Source organism: Hippopotamus amphibius, chromosome 4, assembly GCF_030028045.1.
Source record: "Hippopotamus amphibius kiboko isolate mHipAmp2 chromosome 4, mHipAmp2.hap2, whole genome shotgun sequence".
Lineage (NCBI taxonomy): Eukaryota > Metazoa > Chordata > Mammalia > Artiodactyla > Hippopotamidae > Hippopotamus > Hippopotamus amphibius.
Window position 1 is genome coordinate 162,802,698 of NC_080189.1, and position 19,593 is coordinate 162,822,290.

Genomic DNA, 19,593 nt, shown 5'->3' on the forward strand with positions numbered 1-19,593 from the left:
CCAGAGTATTATTTTTCTATCCTCTGGCTTAGCAACAAATCTTACCATAAAGCAATCAATTCTCCAAAGTGAGCCTGGTTCTATTAAAAATTTGAGGTAAAAATCTATCAAACTTGACTAAAACCACTGATAACAGGGCTTCTCTAAAAGACAATTATCAAGAGAAAGTCCATGCTTTATGACTCCCAGCGTCAAATTTTAAAGAGGAATTTAAGGACATTTATGAGCACCTACCATGTACCATGTACAAATACTTGACATACGTTGTTTTTTTCCTAATACTGCAGTTTTTTTTAATAACAGTTTTATTGATACACAATTCACATACCACAGTATTCACTTTTTCAAAGTGCACAATTCAGTGGCTTTCAGTATAGTCACAGAGCTGTGCAACTTTCATTACTATCTAATTTTAGAACATTTTCATTACCTCAAAAAGAAACCTCATACCCATTAGCAGTCACTTTCCATTTCCTCCATCTCCTGAGCCCCTCGCAACCACTAACCTATTTCTGTCTCTATGATTTGCCTATTCAGGATATATCATATAAAACAAATACTACAACAGGTGACCTTTTGTGACTGACTTCTTTAATTTAACATAACGCTTTCAAGGTTATTTCCACATTACAGCATGGACATATATTATTTTTTAAACCCTTACTACAATCTTATAAGCCAGGCACATTTATCTGTTTTACTGACAAGGAAACTGAAAGGTTAAATACTTTGCCCAAGGTCTCACGAAGTTAGGGAAATACTCAAAGCTAGGCTCTGCCTCCACGGTTCAACCATATTCACCACGCTACATCGAGTGTCAAATATCCTGGAGTTCATTATGCAATTTCTGAATTGGAACACACAATGCCTTGTAGCATACCAGAGCTAGCAAAGTAATCTTTGTCCTTTCTGGCTCGACGCTCACCCAAGATGCACCTGAGTCCAAGGGCAGCAGAAGAAACTGGTCTCCTACCCCCACCGGCTCCCATGACATCCCCACTATGTTTGAAATAGTGAGCACAGCTCAAACCCAAGAGAAAACTATGGTGAACAGGCAGTGCTACTGCGCGTTCTTTCACAGGAGGGCATTCTATACTCAGACCAGGATGTAGTTTAGAATGAAGCTCCAATAAAAAAACAACAAACAATGAACAGAACCAGCTTTCAGTTTATCAGTCACTCACCAGGCAGCTGCAGTGTGAAGTTGCTGGCACTATTCACCTAATCCACAAATTTAGGCTCCCTATGTCCACGTTCAGGACGTTATCTGCTACATGTGAAGAACCAAATCAAAATCTAGTAGCCAGTACCTTTATGAACCTTAACTGCTCGATTCTGAGGGCCCATTTACCTTCTTGCCTCCGATGTACCCTCCAGAAGCACCAAAGCTCTTTGTGAATGTTCCCATCATAATGTCCACATCCTCAGGATCCAGGCCAAAGTAATCGACCACACCTCGTCCTGTAGGGCCCAGAGCCCCAATGCTGTGAGCTTCATCTAGATACAAGTACGCTTTGTACTTCTTCTTAAGGGCAATCACTTCAGGAAGGCGAACAATAGATCCCTCCATGCTGGCAAAACAGGGTAAAAGATACACAGTGAGATGTCTTAACTCTCAAAATTAGGAGGTGGCCACTTTGTTTTTAATTTTTTAAGTGTATTGCATTTTTAAATGGTCTGACAACTCTGCCTGTGGTTTTAAACTGCCAGAGATAGACGATGCCATGGCTAGAGCAAAGGAGATTGGATCTTTTAAAACAAACATCAGAATACAAGTGATCTTAATTCACCACAGAGGGACAGAGGTCACAGCAGATTCTTCTAAAGTTTGTAATTATAGGCAACATTACATCACACTGCAAATGTCATTAAAATTACATGAAAGAATAAAAACATTAGGAGGTGAGAGAATAAATACAAGGGCTGCAAACAGGCAAGCAAAATAAAATATTTCTTAAAATTAAATGGCGTGAAATTTATTTTCACATATTAGAAAACATATTCCAATTCTTGCCCCTATGTGTAAACCACCTCTACAGACAGTGGAAAAATAAAGGACCCAAACAGAAAAGATACTTGGAGATCATAAAGCATGATGGAAAGAATAAAGAAGAGCCAGGTATTTAACAAGTCAGAAACCCTGTCTTCTTAGTTTCCAGAGGGGTCTAGATTAGTGTCCCCTCAGCTTAAAATTTCTATGACTCCATGGGGCAAATCAGACATAAGAATAATAAAGCAGGATTACCTATATATTCCCTCCACAAGGATTAGAATTTTCTTCCAGGGCCTTCGTGTCCGAGGCTGACCATAAACAATGGCATCTTTCAACAGCTTCTCTAGGCTTTGCATATCTATAGCACACAAAGAAGAATTTCAGCACAAAGTATCCTCCTCTTTGCTAACTTTATCCCTAAACTTTATCCCTTATTCAGATAGCACAGGACATTAACATAATTAGAATTGGGCAGGAAAAGACAGGGCCAAATGGGCAAGCTACTCTAACTTGAATTAAAATCCCATCTACAATGTAACAAGTGTTCAAAACCACAGAAACTTGACTAAATGCATCTGGCACAGTTGACTCAGTTGGTTATCATGCTTATGAAATGACCAATGTTTCATGTGAAATACCTTGCCATTCAGTTAGCTTTTTTTGTATTTATACGATCAACTGTATCTTTAATCCTAGTGAGTCATTCAGAAATAAACGCATAAAGAAGGCTGAGCAAGAAACCGTGAATAAACTACTACAAATACACACACCTCCTAAAAAGGCAAATATGGGAGAAAAACTTCAAAGTGCACACCCTATTTCCTTTCACCTAGTGTATATTCGATAAAAGCTTGTTAAATAGCTTTATCTTGGTAGTGGGTTAAAAATACACCAGTCTGGGCATGTATGAATCTATGTGTTAAGCAAGCTTGGCAATCATCTGAGATTGTTCCCTGTCTGGCCTGACCAGTTGTCTGTCTACAACCAAGTTCTTGTGGCTCTGCTGGCCCTTAAGGCGGAGGTTGACAGGCCCGGGAAACACTTGGCTGGTACCGCCATGAAAGACGAGCATAACTTTCCTGTTAAAGAGAAATGCTCTGAAGAGCACTGATACCACCGCTACAGCCTTCACACTTAAAATACCTGCCCTGAAACAATGCCCTTAAGAAACCCCCGCACAAAAATCTGTGCAACATTAAGTCTAGGGTATGTTTATCAGGGATGAGAGGCACCCCATCATAAATCTGATTTTATATTCTTTACTGTTCATCACTGAAGGAAGAGGTTGCAAAGTTACCTGAATTTGCTCTTTTCATAAAAGAACTTTGGCAGAAAAAACAAATAAGGTAATAAAAACACATACTACAAACACAAAATGGCCAAAAGTTGTAGCTGTGTTTACACCTTCAGTTATTCATAACAAAACAATCTATCTGCTGTCTAACCCAGGGATAGGAGATGCTCCAAAAAGTCTGATCTGAAGCCACTAGTCTTGCTGCAGAGGGCAATGTGTGGCAAACAGCAGGAGACAAGTCAAAATGGACTCATTGTTTTAGCTTCCTCTCTTTATATACAGAAAGGAAGAGAAAAATAAACACTGATTCAAAATTTTAGATGAAAGGAGATATCTATGGAATGCTTGATCATAGTATCAACTTAGGAAAAAAAAATTCAATACCTCTTTCATAGTATACTCTCCAAATCCCATGTAAATCAAAAATTTAGATAAAAAAGATACCACAAAACTACCCGATTATGGTCTGAGAATGGGGAAGGCTGTTACACAAAATCCAAACAAAAGTTATAAGACAGTAAGTGCGACAACATAAATGTTTTAATAAGTCTGCACAGCAAGACACTAAAAACAAAGTTAAAAATAAAAAATATTGCAACATAAAGGGCTCTTATAATCAGTAAAAAGAGAAACAGTTTGAAAATGGCCAATTTATGAAGAAATACAAAGACAATAACTCTGTATAAAAAGTTGCTCAACAGCTAATAATCAAAGAAATAAAAGTTAGTATGTTATTGGACTTATTAGATTAGAAAAGATTTTAAATGATGCATAATGGCCTACGTTGGCCTGTGAGTAAGGAACAGTCACTGTTTTTGAGTTGAGTTGCTGTGTAAACATTTGTACCATGCTTGGAGGCAATCTGGAAAAGCATAGTAAATTTACACCATTTTAACCATGCATTCTAAAGACTGCTGGGAATTTATCCTAAAGTACTAATCAGACCAGTGAGCAAGAATGTGAATATAAGTAGTACTGTTGCTAACAGAAAAATTCAGAAACAACCTGGATGTTCAAACTGAGGGATGGACTGAATGAGGGCACTGCCTGCCACGCTGGCATTACAGGAGAAGGACAGTCACATGTACTGCCAAAGTTCCCAATGTGTTGTAAGAAAACAGCAAGTCACACAACAGTGTCTAATAAATCCCACTTACATAAAAGAAAATACTGTATAGATTATTCTCACTGTAAAAAATTTCAGACAAAACAAAGACAAAAGGAAGAAAGTTATTACTATCCATAAACTTTCCATCCAGAGGCACAGACCTAACATTTGGGTGCATGTTCTTTTAGACTTCTGTCTGTACATGTACACATTTTGGTAAAAGATGATATTAAACAGTTTGGTATTCTTTCCTCTCTACGTGAGAGTGTTTTAACTTGGAAAGTTATACATTTTTATTGTGATTATTTTAATAACATACAAAGATATTTCCACTTAGGGAGAAAGTTTTGGCTTAGTGCCATTTTCCTCTGTGCTTTTATGGCATCTGTTCATATCCACATTTCAGTATTTGTCTGCTGTATTCTAACTACTGGTTTGTCTGTAGTCTCTTCAGCAACCAGTCAGAGACCCTTGAGATCAGGGAGCTTGCTTTATTCACTTTAATACCCCTAATGTTATGGCAAGACATACCACAGGCATCTAGTAAAGTGACTTGTAAACAAGGAAGATGAACAAGTTCAAAGTCAAAAAAAGAACAACGTTTTTACTTTGTACCAAAAGGCTTCAGTCAGCCTTTATTTTTACTCCAATGAGAAAGATAATAATTTTTAAAAGACTGGAGACATTTTAAGTGTTGCTATTTCAGCTTCATTTATATTTTCTATTATTAATGTAACTAATCTTACCACTGCCACTAACCCAAAGAATATTAAACACTAAAGCCAGCAGTAAACTCCACAACAAACTCACTGTTGTGTTTGAAGACTCGAATGGTTGCTCCTGAGAGTCTGGCTCCTAGAACCAGTGATGCATGGTTCAGTTCATCACTCAAGATCAGGCAACCCTGCAAAACAACAAGCACACAAAATAATGAAACCAGGGGGAAAGGTTTAGTTAGGCAAATTACAAGATGCTAAAATCATTAATAATTATATCTTACTAAGGAAAGCCTGCACAATGGCAAAGTTATCAATTTGCTCTTAAATCTCTGTTTATATTGTTATAATATTAATACTATATATGATATTGATATTATATGATTTATTAGTTTATTATATTACAATAAAATATTATATAAATCATATTATTACTGTTTACATGCTATAACTTTTTCCATCCTTTTACTTTTAACCCATATCTTTGCTTTTTTTTTTTTTGGCCACGCCAGGTGGCTTACTGGATCTTAGTTACCTGACCAGGGATTGAACCTGGGCCCACAGCAATGAAAGTGCTGAGTCCTAACCACTGGACCACAGGGAATTCCCTGTGTCTGAAAATTTAAAGTAGGTATCTGGCAGAAGCCTACTTAATTTTATCTAATCTGACAATCTCTGTCTTCTAATTGGAATGTATAAAACATTTATATTTAATGTGATATCAATACAGCTGTGTTTAAATTTCCTCTGTTGCTTTTTGTTTTCTATTTGTCCCATCTATTCCTTGAGGAACCACACATTTACATAACTGAAAAAGACTTCAGAGTTAACTTGGTCCAAGAACCTTATTTTACAAAGGAAAATTTGAGGCTCAGAAAGGTTGTGACATGCTCATGGTCACAGAATTAAATTTGACCATACAACCAACCAAAAAATTCTCAGGTCTTCTGCTCATTAATCCACTGATTTTTCAATATACCCTGCCCAGATATCAGTGTTAAAATGAGACGTGTAGGACTGGCCCTTGAGGGCCCTTTCAGGTTTATAGTGCCAATCTGCTAAAAAAAATGTAATGTACAAATGTACAAGGGCTCTTATCTTTTATCTCTTCTACTGTCCCCCTCACAAACTCTACCCACAGAAAATAAAATACATACATATATACATTACTTTTAACTTATATTACTATTTACCTATATTATTACTCTTAACCTATATTACTACCTGTATTATACATATACACATAATTTGCCCATGTATCTCTAAACAATGTGCATTACAGTAAGAACAAGTATTAGGGACCTATGTATTTTCATATTTTTCTACTGGAAGAAAAACCCACCTGATAAATAATTTCCAAACTAAACACCCTTTCTTCCCTAATTTTAGTCATTTATGAGATTTTATTTATGAGACTCCCTCTAAAACTGTATCAAATGAAGAAGGCAAGAGTCATCTAATGGAAGGAGAAACAATCATGGGTTCCGGCAAAAAAGCTTCAACTGATAAGTTTCCATGGGATACACTTATAAACAAAATTATACAAAATTTTGTGATAGAAATATCTTTGGGTAAACTATGTTTCAAGTTTACAATAGCTTCTGGCTTATCTGAAGGCTTTATAAAACAAAAAGTACATATGAGGGAGTTTTCATAAATGACAGACTAAATCTTACTTTGCTAACAAGAGCAGGAATGTTCATTGAATTTGTTGCAAATCCCATGCCGTATGCCATAGCAGCTTCTACTCCCAAGAAACTTGCCACAAGCTTCTCTAGTTCTTCATGCTTGTCCAGGTTTCCTGCGTGAAGAAGTTAATGAAGTCAATACCACCAAACCCCAAACTTAAGAATTACTCATTACTTTGTAAAAAGAAATCATAGTTGGGACTTCCCTGGTGGCACAGCGGTTAAGAATCCGCCTGCCAGAGGAGACGGGTTCGAGCCCTGGCCCAGGAAGATGCCACATGCCTGCGGAGCAACTAAGCCTGTGCACCACAACTAATGAGTCTGCACACTAGAGCCCACAAGCCACAACTACTGAGCCTGCGTGCTGCAGCTACTGAAGCCTGCGCACCTAGAGGCCATGCTCTGCAACAAGAGAAGCCACTGCACTGAGAAGTCCGTGCGCCGCAACAAAGAATAGTCCCCTGCTCACCACAACTAGAGAAAGTCCACGTGCAGCAACGAGGACCCAATGCAGCCAAAAATAATTTTAAAAATTAAATAAAAAATTAGAAAAAAAAGAAAGAACTCATAATCTATGTGTCATAACCTTTTCAGACTAAGGTCTATGAAGGAGTCAGTATTATGAAGAGTAAAGGCTCATAAAGAATACAATAGATAAATAAAATCAGATGCAGCACCTGTGGTGGCATTTCTGTAAAGAGGCTTGCCAACAATTTCTCCCATTCCTGTTCACACATGCTGGTTCCAAGTCTATGCCTTAAGAGGCCTGGCAGCATCTGCTTTTATACATCTGAAGTCAGTTGCCATGTAAAATAGTCTAACTAGCCTATTGTAAACAGAGATCATGTAGACAGGGAGGGGGTCTGGAGGATAAGAGACTATGGAAGGAAGAGGCAGGGCTCACCACTCAGCTGAGGTGCCAGACATGTAAGTGAGGCTATCTTGGATACTCTATCCTCAGTCATAATGCCCCACCCAATCCCACATGGAGCTGAGATAAAAGTCAAGTCCTTCCCAAATTACAAAATCACAAGCAAATAATGTTTCTGTTTTAGCCACTAAGTTCTGAAATAATTTATTATGTAGCAAAAGGCAAGTTAAAAAACACCTTCCCTGGTGGCACAGAGGTTGAGAATGTGCCTGCCAATGCAGGGGACATGGGTTCGATCTTTGATCTAGGAAGATCCCTCATGCCAAGGAGCAACTAAGCCTGCAAGCCACAACTACTGAACCCTCATGCCACAAGTACTGAAGTAGAGATACACAGAGATATTCCGTATGTATAACATAATAGAAAAGATAAATATATCTCAAAACACACTGAAAGCATTAAAATCATCCATCACTTCAGAAAAATAAAGCATTCTTTACCTGATCTAAACTACATGTATTTGGATGCTTATATTCTAGCTCTATATCAGTATTATTCCCTCCTGAGTAAAAAAGTTAAGAACATCAGCTGGCCAAACATAGCCTATACTTACCAATTTCCTGCCGAGTGCTGCACACTCCAACTCCATACTCCTCCAAGACTTTGGCAGCTGCCTCTTGACATGGTCCAGTATTCCGTGCAAATCCAAGATAGTTGTAGGAACCCATGTTTATAACATCTTTAATTACATTCCCTGTGTACCTGTATTTCAATAGTATAAAAGTTCATGAAACTCAAAAGCAAATCAAATACACATGGTAATAATACAAAAGGAAACACTATCTATAGGAAGTAGAGAGAATATGGTCTAGATGAAAAGCAGCTCAAACTCACTACCAACTAGGAAGATGGAAGTTAAAACAAAATACCAGCTTTCACTTATCAATAGGGATATTTAAAAACTGACCATATCATGGGAATTCCCTGGTGGTCCAGTGGTTAGGACTTGGTGCTTTCACTGTTGTGACCCCGGTTCAATCCCTGGTCAGGGAACTAAGATTTCGCAAGCCATGAGGTGCGGCCAAAAAAAATTTTTTTTTAATTTTTTAAAATAAATAAAAATAAAAACTGACTATATGCAGTGTTGGCCAGGACACTCTCATACGCTATAGATAAGAATATCAGTCAGTATCTTTTTTTGGAGGGCAGTTTTGCAGTATTTCTCTATGAAAAGATATACATATCTTTGACTCAGCAATTCCTACACACATATAAAAGGATATACACTTAAGGATTCTTTGAGAGTCACTACACAGTTTATCTACCGTGTCCCTTTCCCAGGCACACAGACCAGTGATATTCCATATGGTGGAAGCTCAGTCAGCCTGGGACCCCAAGTGAGGACAACATGGTTCAGAAGCTCTATCAATCTAAGATGGACATGAAGTATGGACAAGAAATAAACTGTTTCTGTCTTAACTCTGAGATTTTGGGGGTTTTTAACACAAGATGGCATAGCCCAATCTGCTCTCTCTCTATATATATATTTTTATACATGTATCTATAGTGCAGAATACTAAGCAGCCACTACAAATAATGAGCTTGCTGTGAATGTACACAAGAAGGATGTTACCAATACGTTAGCAAGTAAAAAAAGCAAGATGTAAAATAATTTCTATAGTATGATCCCATTTTTGTAAAACAAAAACTCCCTGTGTGCAACCCCAGTAATACACTACATATATACACCACAGAAAACACCTGGAGGAATAACATACAATAAACTGATAACAATGGTCGTCTGGGAAGTGAGGACTTGTGGGGAAGTGGATTTGCAAAAGGATAGTGGTTAGCTGCCATAGGGGACCTTCAGTTTATTTGTATTATTTGTCTTTTTTTAAAAAAATAATGACCATACAACCACGTAATGCTTGTGCAATATAAACAAAATAGAATCTTAGGAATATAAAAAGTTTTCTCAACAATTCAATCCATTTAAGTAAAAACACTCCTTGAATCATTTGAGAAATCAAAATATCCATAAATAAATTCAGACACTTGATCCTGGTAAATGGCATAACAGGAAGGACGGTTTTTCTTTGTGTATGTCTTTTTATTAAGTCAATTTTTGTTTTCAACTATAATCTAACACAATGACAAATGTAACAGAAAAATGTATTTAAAAAATCTCAGTAACAATGAACAATATGCAAGGAAACTAATCATTCTGTATTGTACTCTCAGCTTCTACTCCTATTTTGACAGAATACTCAAATTGGAATACAATATTTTCTGAAGTGAAAAAATTCTTTTTTTGTTGTCAAGAAACAATTTCTCAACTGAGACTCACTTGAACGACCAGTTGTAATCGTGAGACTGTCTCTCCATGATGTCCACCTTGGCTCCAGGCACACTGCAGATAGGCCGATTCCAGTTGTCTCTAATCCTCATGTAGAGGTTCCTTGTATAGAAGTTTTCAAAATCCTGATACAATGACACAAAGTCCTGCCAACAAATGGTGAAATACTATAAATTTAACTGAGTTCCTCTGAAAAGTTTTACAACTTCCCTTTTCGTATTGCAAGAGCACTTTAGAATAAGAAGTGAATTAGATAGAATAAACTGCTATGGAAAACATTTGGAGAGGCAGCAATTCTCTGTTATTTTAAAACCACTCAATCAGGTAAAAGACACTTAGCTTTGAGGGCTTAGCTATAAGAAATGATTGTAAGTAACTATCTGCATGAAAGTAGAGCCAAAGAATTTAACTTAGTAAAGCAGGCCTCATAAAAATAAAACTTGGTTGTATCAATTCTGTCAGTAGATGGTTTACCTTCCTAGTAACCTTAAAAACACTGCTCTTTGCCCTCCTCCCTCCTGTACTATATTAGGGGAAATGCCATAAAACCCCTATAAATTTCAGTTTCAACCAAGAAAAATAATTCCAAAATTAAGATTCCATTCTCTGCATATTTCATGCATCAAAATGAAACAAATTCAAAGAAAAATTATAAACAAGAAACACTAAAAGGTAGGTTTATAAGAAAGACATCTACCTCAGGTTTCTTTCCTTGGATGGAAATTTTAAAAGAATCTCAAAATCAATTTCCATGATCAGGGATTTAAAGCTCTCCTTTCCTCCCTGAACTTAAGTTATGATAAAATTTAAGTCTGTAAAAATAAAGTCACAGTGGAGCTTTAATTAATGCGTAATATTCTGCTCAGAACACAGTGACCAGACCACATGAGGTCTACTTGAAGGTAAAGGGTAAACCAAATAAAAAGAAAACTGTACTACAGCTTTATGATAGTCAGCAAACCACTGAGCTTCTAGCCCTCAGATCTGGGCTTTGTGCCAATCTAAATTAATCTTTTAACGAAGCTAGTCAAAAACATTAAAAGTTTAAGCCTTATTCTATAAAAGATTTTCATTGCTAAAGAAGGCTCTACATAAAACTTTAAAATTAACAACCTTCTATGGCACTGGACTCTAAAGTGCCTACTAAATAAGCCTCACAGTAGATAAAAATCTCCTTAAATAAAGTTAAGCAGAGTCAGAAAGTACTCAGGAATTTTGTGGTACCGGATACCATCTCTCCAGCAATTGGCTCTAACATTTACATTTCTTTAAGAGAAAATATCCATAAATAACATCTGTCACAACTGGAAATTTATTACTTAAATACTATGTCCCTTTTGATAGCCTTCTCTTCCAACATACCATTAAATTAAAACTGGAACAGAGACATCCAAACTCTAATTAAGGACTCTCCTTTAACTATTATTCACCAAGCTTTTATTTCACAAAGGAAAAAACAAAAAAATCAATCTCCAGTCCTTTTCAATGGGTAAACAGTACTAACTCTTCTTGACCTCATTTCTTTATAACTTCCTAAACACTGCATATCAATGTTAAAGGTGCTAAGGCATATATATGGAATCTAGAAAAATGGTACCAATGAACCTAATGGCAGGGCAGGAACAGAGATGCAGACATAGAGAACAGACTTGAGGACGGTGGGGGTGGGGGGGGAGAACCTAGGACGTGTGAGACAGTAGCATTCACTCATACACACTACCAAAGGTAAAATAGATGGCTACTGGGAAGCTGCTACAGAGCACAGGGAGATCAGCTTGATGCTTTGTGAAGACCTAAAGGGATGGGATGGGGAGGCTGGGAAGGAGGCTCAAAAGGGAGGGGATACAGGGATATATGTATATGTATAGCTGATTCACTTTGTTGTACAGCAGAAACTAACACAATACTGTAAAGCAACTATACTCCAATAAAGAAACAAAAACAAAAACTCCCAAAAAACAAAAAAAGGTGTTAACTCAAATACTTGAGAGAAATACTCCATCATGGACAAATTTTCATTAGCAACAAAAAGCAGTATTTTTTGCTTTTACTATATAAATATCAGAAAAAAACTTGAGAGGCTGGTCCTATCTACCAGAAGCGTTATTAAGCCCCAAAGAAAAAAGGGCTGCAGGTTGGAATGAGGTGAGCTTTGGGTGACCTGTGACACAGCTGTCTGAGGTTAGGAGGGCAGGGATGGATGGGCTCTGATCTCCTGAACAGAGAGACCACCAAGATCAGGGAGCTCCACCTCCCCTTACACTGAGAGAACAACTAAGTCCCTGAGAAGGGAACAGCCTTGCACAGTGAGGAAGCTGTCACCATGAGGGATGTCAGAGACTGAAAGCAGGTGAGACAGATGGTAGAAGATGGGGACTCGTGGCCAGGGTAGCAGCGCTGACTGCAGTTACAGGGTTCGGTAGAGATCTGAAGGCATGCTAACCAAACTCCCTGCAGCCTTGCAATGAGGAAAGAAAGGGGATAGAAGGGGACCACCATTTGAGGTTCTAGTTCTAGGTAATAGGAATGTCTGTTTCTAAAAACATCTCACACACTTTAAATATTCTAGGACTAGAGTTAAACTAGAGGACTTGTCTTTTCATTCATTCTTTCAAATCTTTTACTGGACCCTCAATATACATTTGATTCATTGCTAGACTTGGAATACCTTAAGGAACAGGATAGTTTTCTCTGCAAACAATGACACCACCACTACTCCTACCCTCACCTCCCCCACTCCCCATCCTACTCCACACCCCTCTCCCCCTCCTCTTCCTCCTCAGTTTAGTCACTGTGAAATGACTTTAGTCAAGGCCAACCTAATACTCATTTGCTCTGGCACTGAACAAACACTTACTAAGCAGTCCTTTCTGGGCACTAAGTTAGGCATTGGGGATAAAAATGAGTAAGACACAGCCTCTACATAGCCAAGGATCTCAATGTAGTGAAGAGGCACACAGACAAAGTTACAACACAATATAACACGTACTGTAGAGGCAGGCCTGCCCAGAGAGAGCCTAAATGGTAGGTGAGTGGCAATGACAGAGTCAAGTTCAAACAGCCTCATGGATGCCCTCCTCATGGACACTGAAGATCTTTACAAACCCCATACACCAGCACATATTCATGATAAGCAGAGAACAAAACCTAGCTGAGACCACACTGGATTTGTTGGGCTTGAAGTTAAGTGACAAGTTAAGTGACTTCTAGTACTAGCCTCAAAGGTAAAATTGAAATTCATGGTTTTGTTAATTAGGGATCAGTGAAGACCTTACCAAAAGTAGTCTGGGGTCATTGCAATAATTAGCCAATAAATATCCTTTATTATTTAAGCCTATTTGAGGTGAGTCTTCTAGAAAACACCCTATATATTGTTTAAAACAAACAGGCACTTATTCTAGTGTCTATACAGGCCTTAAGATCACAGGGTAATCTACTATATATAACCAGCAGGATGTGCAGCACCCCAAAACCCAACACTTTAATATATCTGCAGGAAAACTACGACTGTTCATACCAAGTGGAATAAAAAAAGCTGTAAAGAACAGCACATCTGTTCAGGTCAGGTTTTGCCACCAAATGTGTTTAAAAAACTTTTGGTTTTCAGATATTTTAGAGTTTTGATTGTAGATATGGGACTGCGAACCTTCTGGAAAAATATAGGATGATCTTGACAAGCAAAATTGTGCCCCAAAGAGTTAACAGGAGTTGATAACAACAGATAACGAACAGCTTGTAGTACAGCAGAAAATAACACAACACTGTAAAGCAATTATAATCCAATAAAGATTTGGGAAAAAAATAAAAGAAAAAAACCTTTGCTTGTAAACCACCTTCATTAATTAAGTTCGCTTTAGTTTCTTCTTTTTCTTTTTGCCTCTTTTATAATTGCAGGCCTTCCCAGCTTTCACACATCCCAGTTGTTTTCAGGGAACTTGGAGTCAGCTCCCGCCCAGTGTGAACTGGCTGCGGGCTGCTTGGGACCACCGACCTTAAAACTGGGCCTGCACAGATGTTCAGTGAATGGCCTTTTGACGTCAGAGGGCCAGAAAACTCCACCCTCAGATCTAGCGAAGCAACTCCAATTTGAATATGCACAACCCGGATGTGCCTGCGCAGTACCAGGATCACCTCACCTTTCCCTGCCTCTACTCACCTTTCCCCGCCTCTACTCACCTTTCCCCGTGCCTAAAACCACGCTTGCTTATCCCATAAGTACCCCAACCCCCTCGCCTTCAGAGCGGTGGACCTGAGACTTGTTCTATCTCCTCGTCACTTAGCTGCTTTGTGAATGAACTCTTGGCTGTAAACCAACCCCAGAGTCTCAGCGTTAGGCTTGCTGCACGTCAGGCAAACAGACCTGGTTCAGTAATGCGAGTATTATTCTGGTATTTACGTATTTATGCACCACGTTAACCTCTGCACATAAGTAAGTTCTTTTTTTTTTTTTAATTTATTTATGTATTTATTTTATTGGCTATGTTGGGTTTTCATTGCTACATAGTTGCCGAGAGCGGAGGCTACTCTTCACTGTTGTGCACAGGCTTAGTTGCTCCACAGCATGTGGTATCTTACCCGGGCAGGGATCAAACCCGTGTCCCCTGCATTTGCAGGCAGATTCTTAACCACCATGCCACCTAGGAAGTCCCCATAAGTAAGTTCTGAAAGTTAACTTAAAAAAAAAAATCACAGGGGAAAAAGGTTGCGTGCTACCATTTTCAGAAGGTGACTTTATAAAAATTGTCCACGTTTGTTAAGACAGTTCGGGCCAACACAGATGCCCTAATACTTTCATACGATGATGACAAAGATGATGGATAATCTCATCAATAGAAATAAGAGCTTACTGAGTACTCATGAGATGTGTTGCCAAGTGCTTTACATATATTCTCTTAAATATCCCTGAACCCTCTTACAGAAGCTATTACTCCCATTTCCAGAACGGCGAAATGGCTTTCCCACCTACAGAACTGGCCAGAAGCAGTGCCAGGAACTGATCCAGGTCTTTTAATTCCAAGGGTATGTTCCTAACCCTAGCCACACTGCCTCCCATTCTGTGTTACTACTAAGTCAGTCTGAAATACTCTACGCATTCAAAGCACTTTAAGACCACTGGACATTGGCCTCCCCACTCCTTTCCTATGGTCTGCCTGCGGCCAGCACATGTGCATGCGCGAACACACACACAGACACACACACAGAGACAGACACACACACACACACACACACACACACACACACACACACACGAGCCGGAAGGCTAAAAACTACATTTCCCAGATACCCTTGTGATAGGATTGTGGATGTGACATAGATTCCACCAGTGAGAAGCACACACAAGGTTTGGAAGGCAGAGGCCACTTTTTTGTTCCAATGTGGAAGGCAAGCTCTAGCAGACCGTCATGATGACAGCACCAGCTAGATTCCAGACTCCACCAGCTTATACACCAGCTTCATGACTGTGGAGTGGCTGTGATGGCAGCATTTGTAGTACTCATGGCAGGACTATTTTCCTCATTTCAAAGGTGGTTGCTTAGTTGGAGGAAAGAGGCCCTAACTTCACAGCTCCAGCCTCTTCACAATGTATAAATGCCTAATTCCCTGTATGCTTGAATAATAACCTACAGTGACATTGGTTAACTCCACTGAAACTTGACTGTTTCAAGAGCATATTCATTGTGATTATTTTTGAGAAACAAATATTTAATAAGCTATTACATGTATTTTGTAGATTAAAAGAATAAAATTTGGGAATTCCCTGGCAGTCCAGTGGTTAGGACTCCATGCTTCCACTGTAGGGGACCCGGGTTCAATCCCTGGTTGGAGAACTAAGATCCTGCAAGCTTCGCAGGATGGCCAAAAAAAAAAAAAAGGAAAGAAAAGAAAAGAAAAAGAAAAGAACAACAACAAAAAGAATAAAATTTGTCCAGTTTACACTAGAACTCAGTGATATACAGCTGAAATGAAGGCTCCAGGACTACTCCAAATCGGGCCCTACTTCTAATTCCAATAAGAATTCTCAATACCAGTTCTAACTTAATAACTTTTACTTGTTTTAGAGTCTAGGGCACAAATCTCAATATATCAAAGAATAAAATTTCTCTCAAAAATGAGCATCTGAGGCACACAATGACTGCTTTGATGTTCAAACAAAACACCTGAAAAACATGCTCAGAAATGTTTCAATGCCTTCTCAACATAAAAATGATTTAAAGTTCCACCTCTGACCTACTATGCGTGGTGCAGAGAAAGAAACTGGGATAAGTAACTCTAGCAGTCAGTACACAATCTCTAAAGAACAAATCAGAATCATGAAATAGTTTTGCTTTTTCTATTAAAAACTTGATTAAGTAAAGAAAACTGGGGTGGAACAAACTCTACAAAATGACAGTATAGTATTTAGATCTTCAGACTCCTTTTAAAGGGCATATTTATCTTACAAAACATTCTTGCTGAAGCAACTGGACATCAACAGGCAAAAAATGAACTTTAATCTAAACCTCATCTTACACAAAAATTAACTCAAAAGTGGAACCTCCCTGGTGGCCCAGGGGTTAAGACTCCAAGCTTCCACTGTAGGGGCGCAGATTCAATTCCTGGTCGGGGAACTAAGATGCCTGTGGTATGTCTTGTCATAACATTAGGAGTATTAAGGTGAATAAAGCAAGCTCACCATGCAGCCAAAAAATAAAACAAAAATAACCCAGGAAAGGGCAGACTGTATAGCTCTTCTTGAGTATAACTCTCAAATAAATAAAATAAATAAAACTCAAAATGAATCACAGTCTTAAATGTAAAATATACAACTATAAGACTTTTAGAAAAACCTTTATTCACTGCTGGTGGGATTGTAAAATGGTGCAGCTGAAGTGAAAAACAGTTTGGTAGTTTCTCAGAAAGGTAAACATAGAACTTCCATAATACCCAGTAACTCCATTTCTAGATACATACCCAAAAGAACTGAAAACAGATATTTAAACAACTACTTGTTCACGAATGTTCGCAGCAGCACTATTCAAAATGGCCAAAATGTGGTAACAATCCAAATGTCCATTAATAGATGAACAGATAAACAAACATGGTACGTACACACAATGGAATAGTATGCAACCATAAAAAGGAATGGAGCACTAATTCACGCTACAATGCGGATGAATCGCGAAAACTTAACTGAAAGAAGCCAGGCACAGACGGTCACATATTGCGTGATTCCATTTATAGAAATATCAAGAACAGTTAAAACCACAGACACAGAGGGACTTCCTTGGTGGCACAGTAGATAAGAATCTGTTTTCCAGTGCAGGGGACATGGGTTCAATTCCTGGTCTGGGAAGATCCCACATGCCATGGAGCAACTAAGCCTGTGCACCACAACTACTGAGCCCATCCGCTGCAACTACTAAGGCCCACATGCCTAGAGCCTGTGCTCTGCAACAAGAGAAGCCACCAATAAGAAGCCCATGCACTGCAACAAAGAGTAGTCCCCGCTCACCACAACTAGAGAAAGCCCAATGTAGCCAAAAAAACCCAACAAAACAAAAACAAACAAAAAACTCCCAAACAAAAAACAAAAAAACCAGAGACACAGAAAGCAGATTAGTGGTTGCCAGGGACTGTCAGGAGAGGCTAATGGGCATGGGTCTTCTTTGGGGATGATGAAGCATTCTGGGGCTAGATACACAGACGGGATGGTAGCACGACATTTAAATGTAGTTAATGCCATTGAACTGTACACTTTAAAATGGTTACATTCATGTTATATAAATTTTACCTCAATAGAAACAAAAGCAAAAGCAACATATTAACCCAAAAATTCTCTACTAGGAGTTTCTTAATGGATTAAGAAATAATTCAATCCCAAATTCAATCTACCCATATGTTTCCAGAGTTACTAGGGGGAAAAAGGGGGATTCTATTATTTTCAGTGACTCTGCCCCTCCTCGCCATTTCAGAGGAGGCTCCAGGCATACATTAAAATACTGAGTTTCAACTAGTCTTGGCGATTAAGTGGGGCAGTCCGTGTGTAACATGTACTGCTGCTGAGGACAGAGAAACGAACCTCACACAAGGAGCATAAGGGAGACGAGCGGGAGCAGAGGCAGGCCCAGCACAACGATTCAGCTAGACTCTGAACTGTCCATTCCCTGGCGCTACAACACCCAGTAAGTGACACAAACTCGATTTCTTTATGAAGAATGCCACCCCTGTCCCCCAACAAAAAGTGCACCTCTAATGCTGCTGACACCAGTGAAGGGAAAATGAGATAGGAGTAAGTAAAGGTTCTGAGAAAAAACAGCTTTCGGATAAATAAAATGTGAATTATCAAGTTCAACAATGGTTTGGAGCAATGACATGCAGAAATCCTCCATTCAACACATGATCTTTCTCAACAAGAAAATTTGATTAGTGACTATCTTATACTGAATGCTTCAGCCAATTGAAAAACATAAAACTAAACAAAAAACTGCCCATTGGGCTGGAGGGTGAGCTGTCTCAGGCTTCAGCAGCGGCAGGAATTCTCGGTGTGACCCAGCCCGGTGTGAGTGGGAGCAGGATGCGCACCGCACGCCTGTTAAGCGCTGGCGGTGGGACCACTGCGGGCTGAACCCTCCGGCTGCGGTCCTGTAGGGGAACCTGCTCCAGGCGATCCCTGTCGCCGGGATGTTTCCGTTGCTTCTTGTTTCCGTAAACAAAGGAGCTAGTGACCAACCGTGTTTTCTTTCTTAATTTAAAAGTTGACTTTTTGGACTTCTAGGTGGCGCAGTGGGTAAGAATCTGCCTGCCAATGCAGGGGACACGGGTTTGATCCCCGCCCCAGGGAGATCCCACATGCCGCGGAGCAACTAAGCCCGGGCGCCACAACTATTGAGCCTGCGCTTTAGAGCCCGTGAGCCACAACTACTGAAGCCCACACGCCTAGAGCCCATGCACCACAACAAGAGAAGCCACGGCAATGAGGAGCCCACACACCACAAGGAAGAGTAGCCCCCACTCACCGCAACTAAAAGCCCACAAACAGCAAAAATGACCCAACACAGCCAATTAAATAAATAAATAAATAATTTTATTTAAAAAAAAAAAACCTGCCCATTAAAGGAGGTAAAAGTTTAGTGAAAACTAAATAAGCACCACATTAGGGGTAGAGGAGTAAAAGCTGAGCATGCTGTTAACCTGCAGTGTGAGAGACAGACCATGATAAGCGATGGTGGCAAAGCTAGCATTTCCCAAATGTCTCAAGATAAAACTCCAGCGAATTGCTTGGCGGGCCAGTGGTTAAGACTCAGAGCTTTCAGTGCCATGGGCTGGGGTTCGATCCCTGGTGGGGGAACTAAGATGCTGCAGGCCGCACGGTGCAGCCAAAAAAAGAAAAAAGATAAAACTCCAGCATCCACTGGATAAAAGGACTTTGGCCCCCACGACAAAGAAGCTTTCTCTGAAAAGCTGAGTAGTGGGGCCATGTGGGGATACATACATCCACAGAGAATGGCTGACTTAGCCTGTGCTTACTCTGAATGCAGACCAGTCTTTCAGCCACAGGGGTGAGTTAGACAGATGACGAGAATC

At 39.3% G+C, this 19,593-nt stretch overlaps 1 protein-coding gene across 1 annotated transcript in view; it reads right to left on the bottom strand.

Annotated features, from left to right (window-relative positions):
* SPTLC2 (serine palmitoyltransferase long chain base subunit 2) overlaps positions 1–19,593 on the bottom strand; it is a 122,643-nt gene that overhangs the window by 59,799 nt on the left and 43,251 nt on the right. Inside the window, exons 3-8 of the mRNA XM_057731527.1 lie at positions 10,021–10,175; positions 8,284–8,432; positions 6,788–6,912; positions 5,206–5,299; positions 2,246–2,351; positions 1,352–1,571 (exon numbers count right to left, since the gene is read on the bottom strand). Coding sequence (XP_057587510.1) covers positions 1,352–1,571; positions 2,246–2,351; positions 5,206–5,299; positions 6,788–6,912; positions 8,284–8,432; positions 10,021–10,175 — 849 coding nt within the window. The remainder of the gene's footprint in view (positions 1–1,351; positions 1,572–2,245; positions 2,352–5,205; positions 5,300–6,787; positions 6,913–8,283; positions 8,433–10,020; positions 10,176–19,593) is intronic.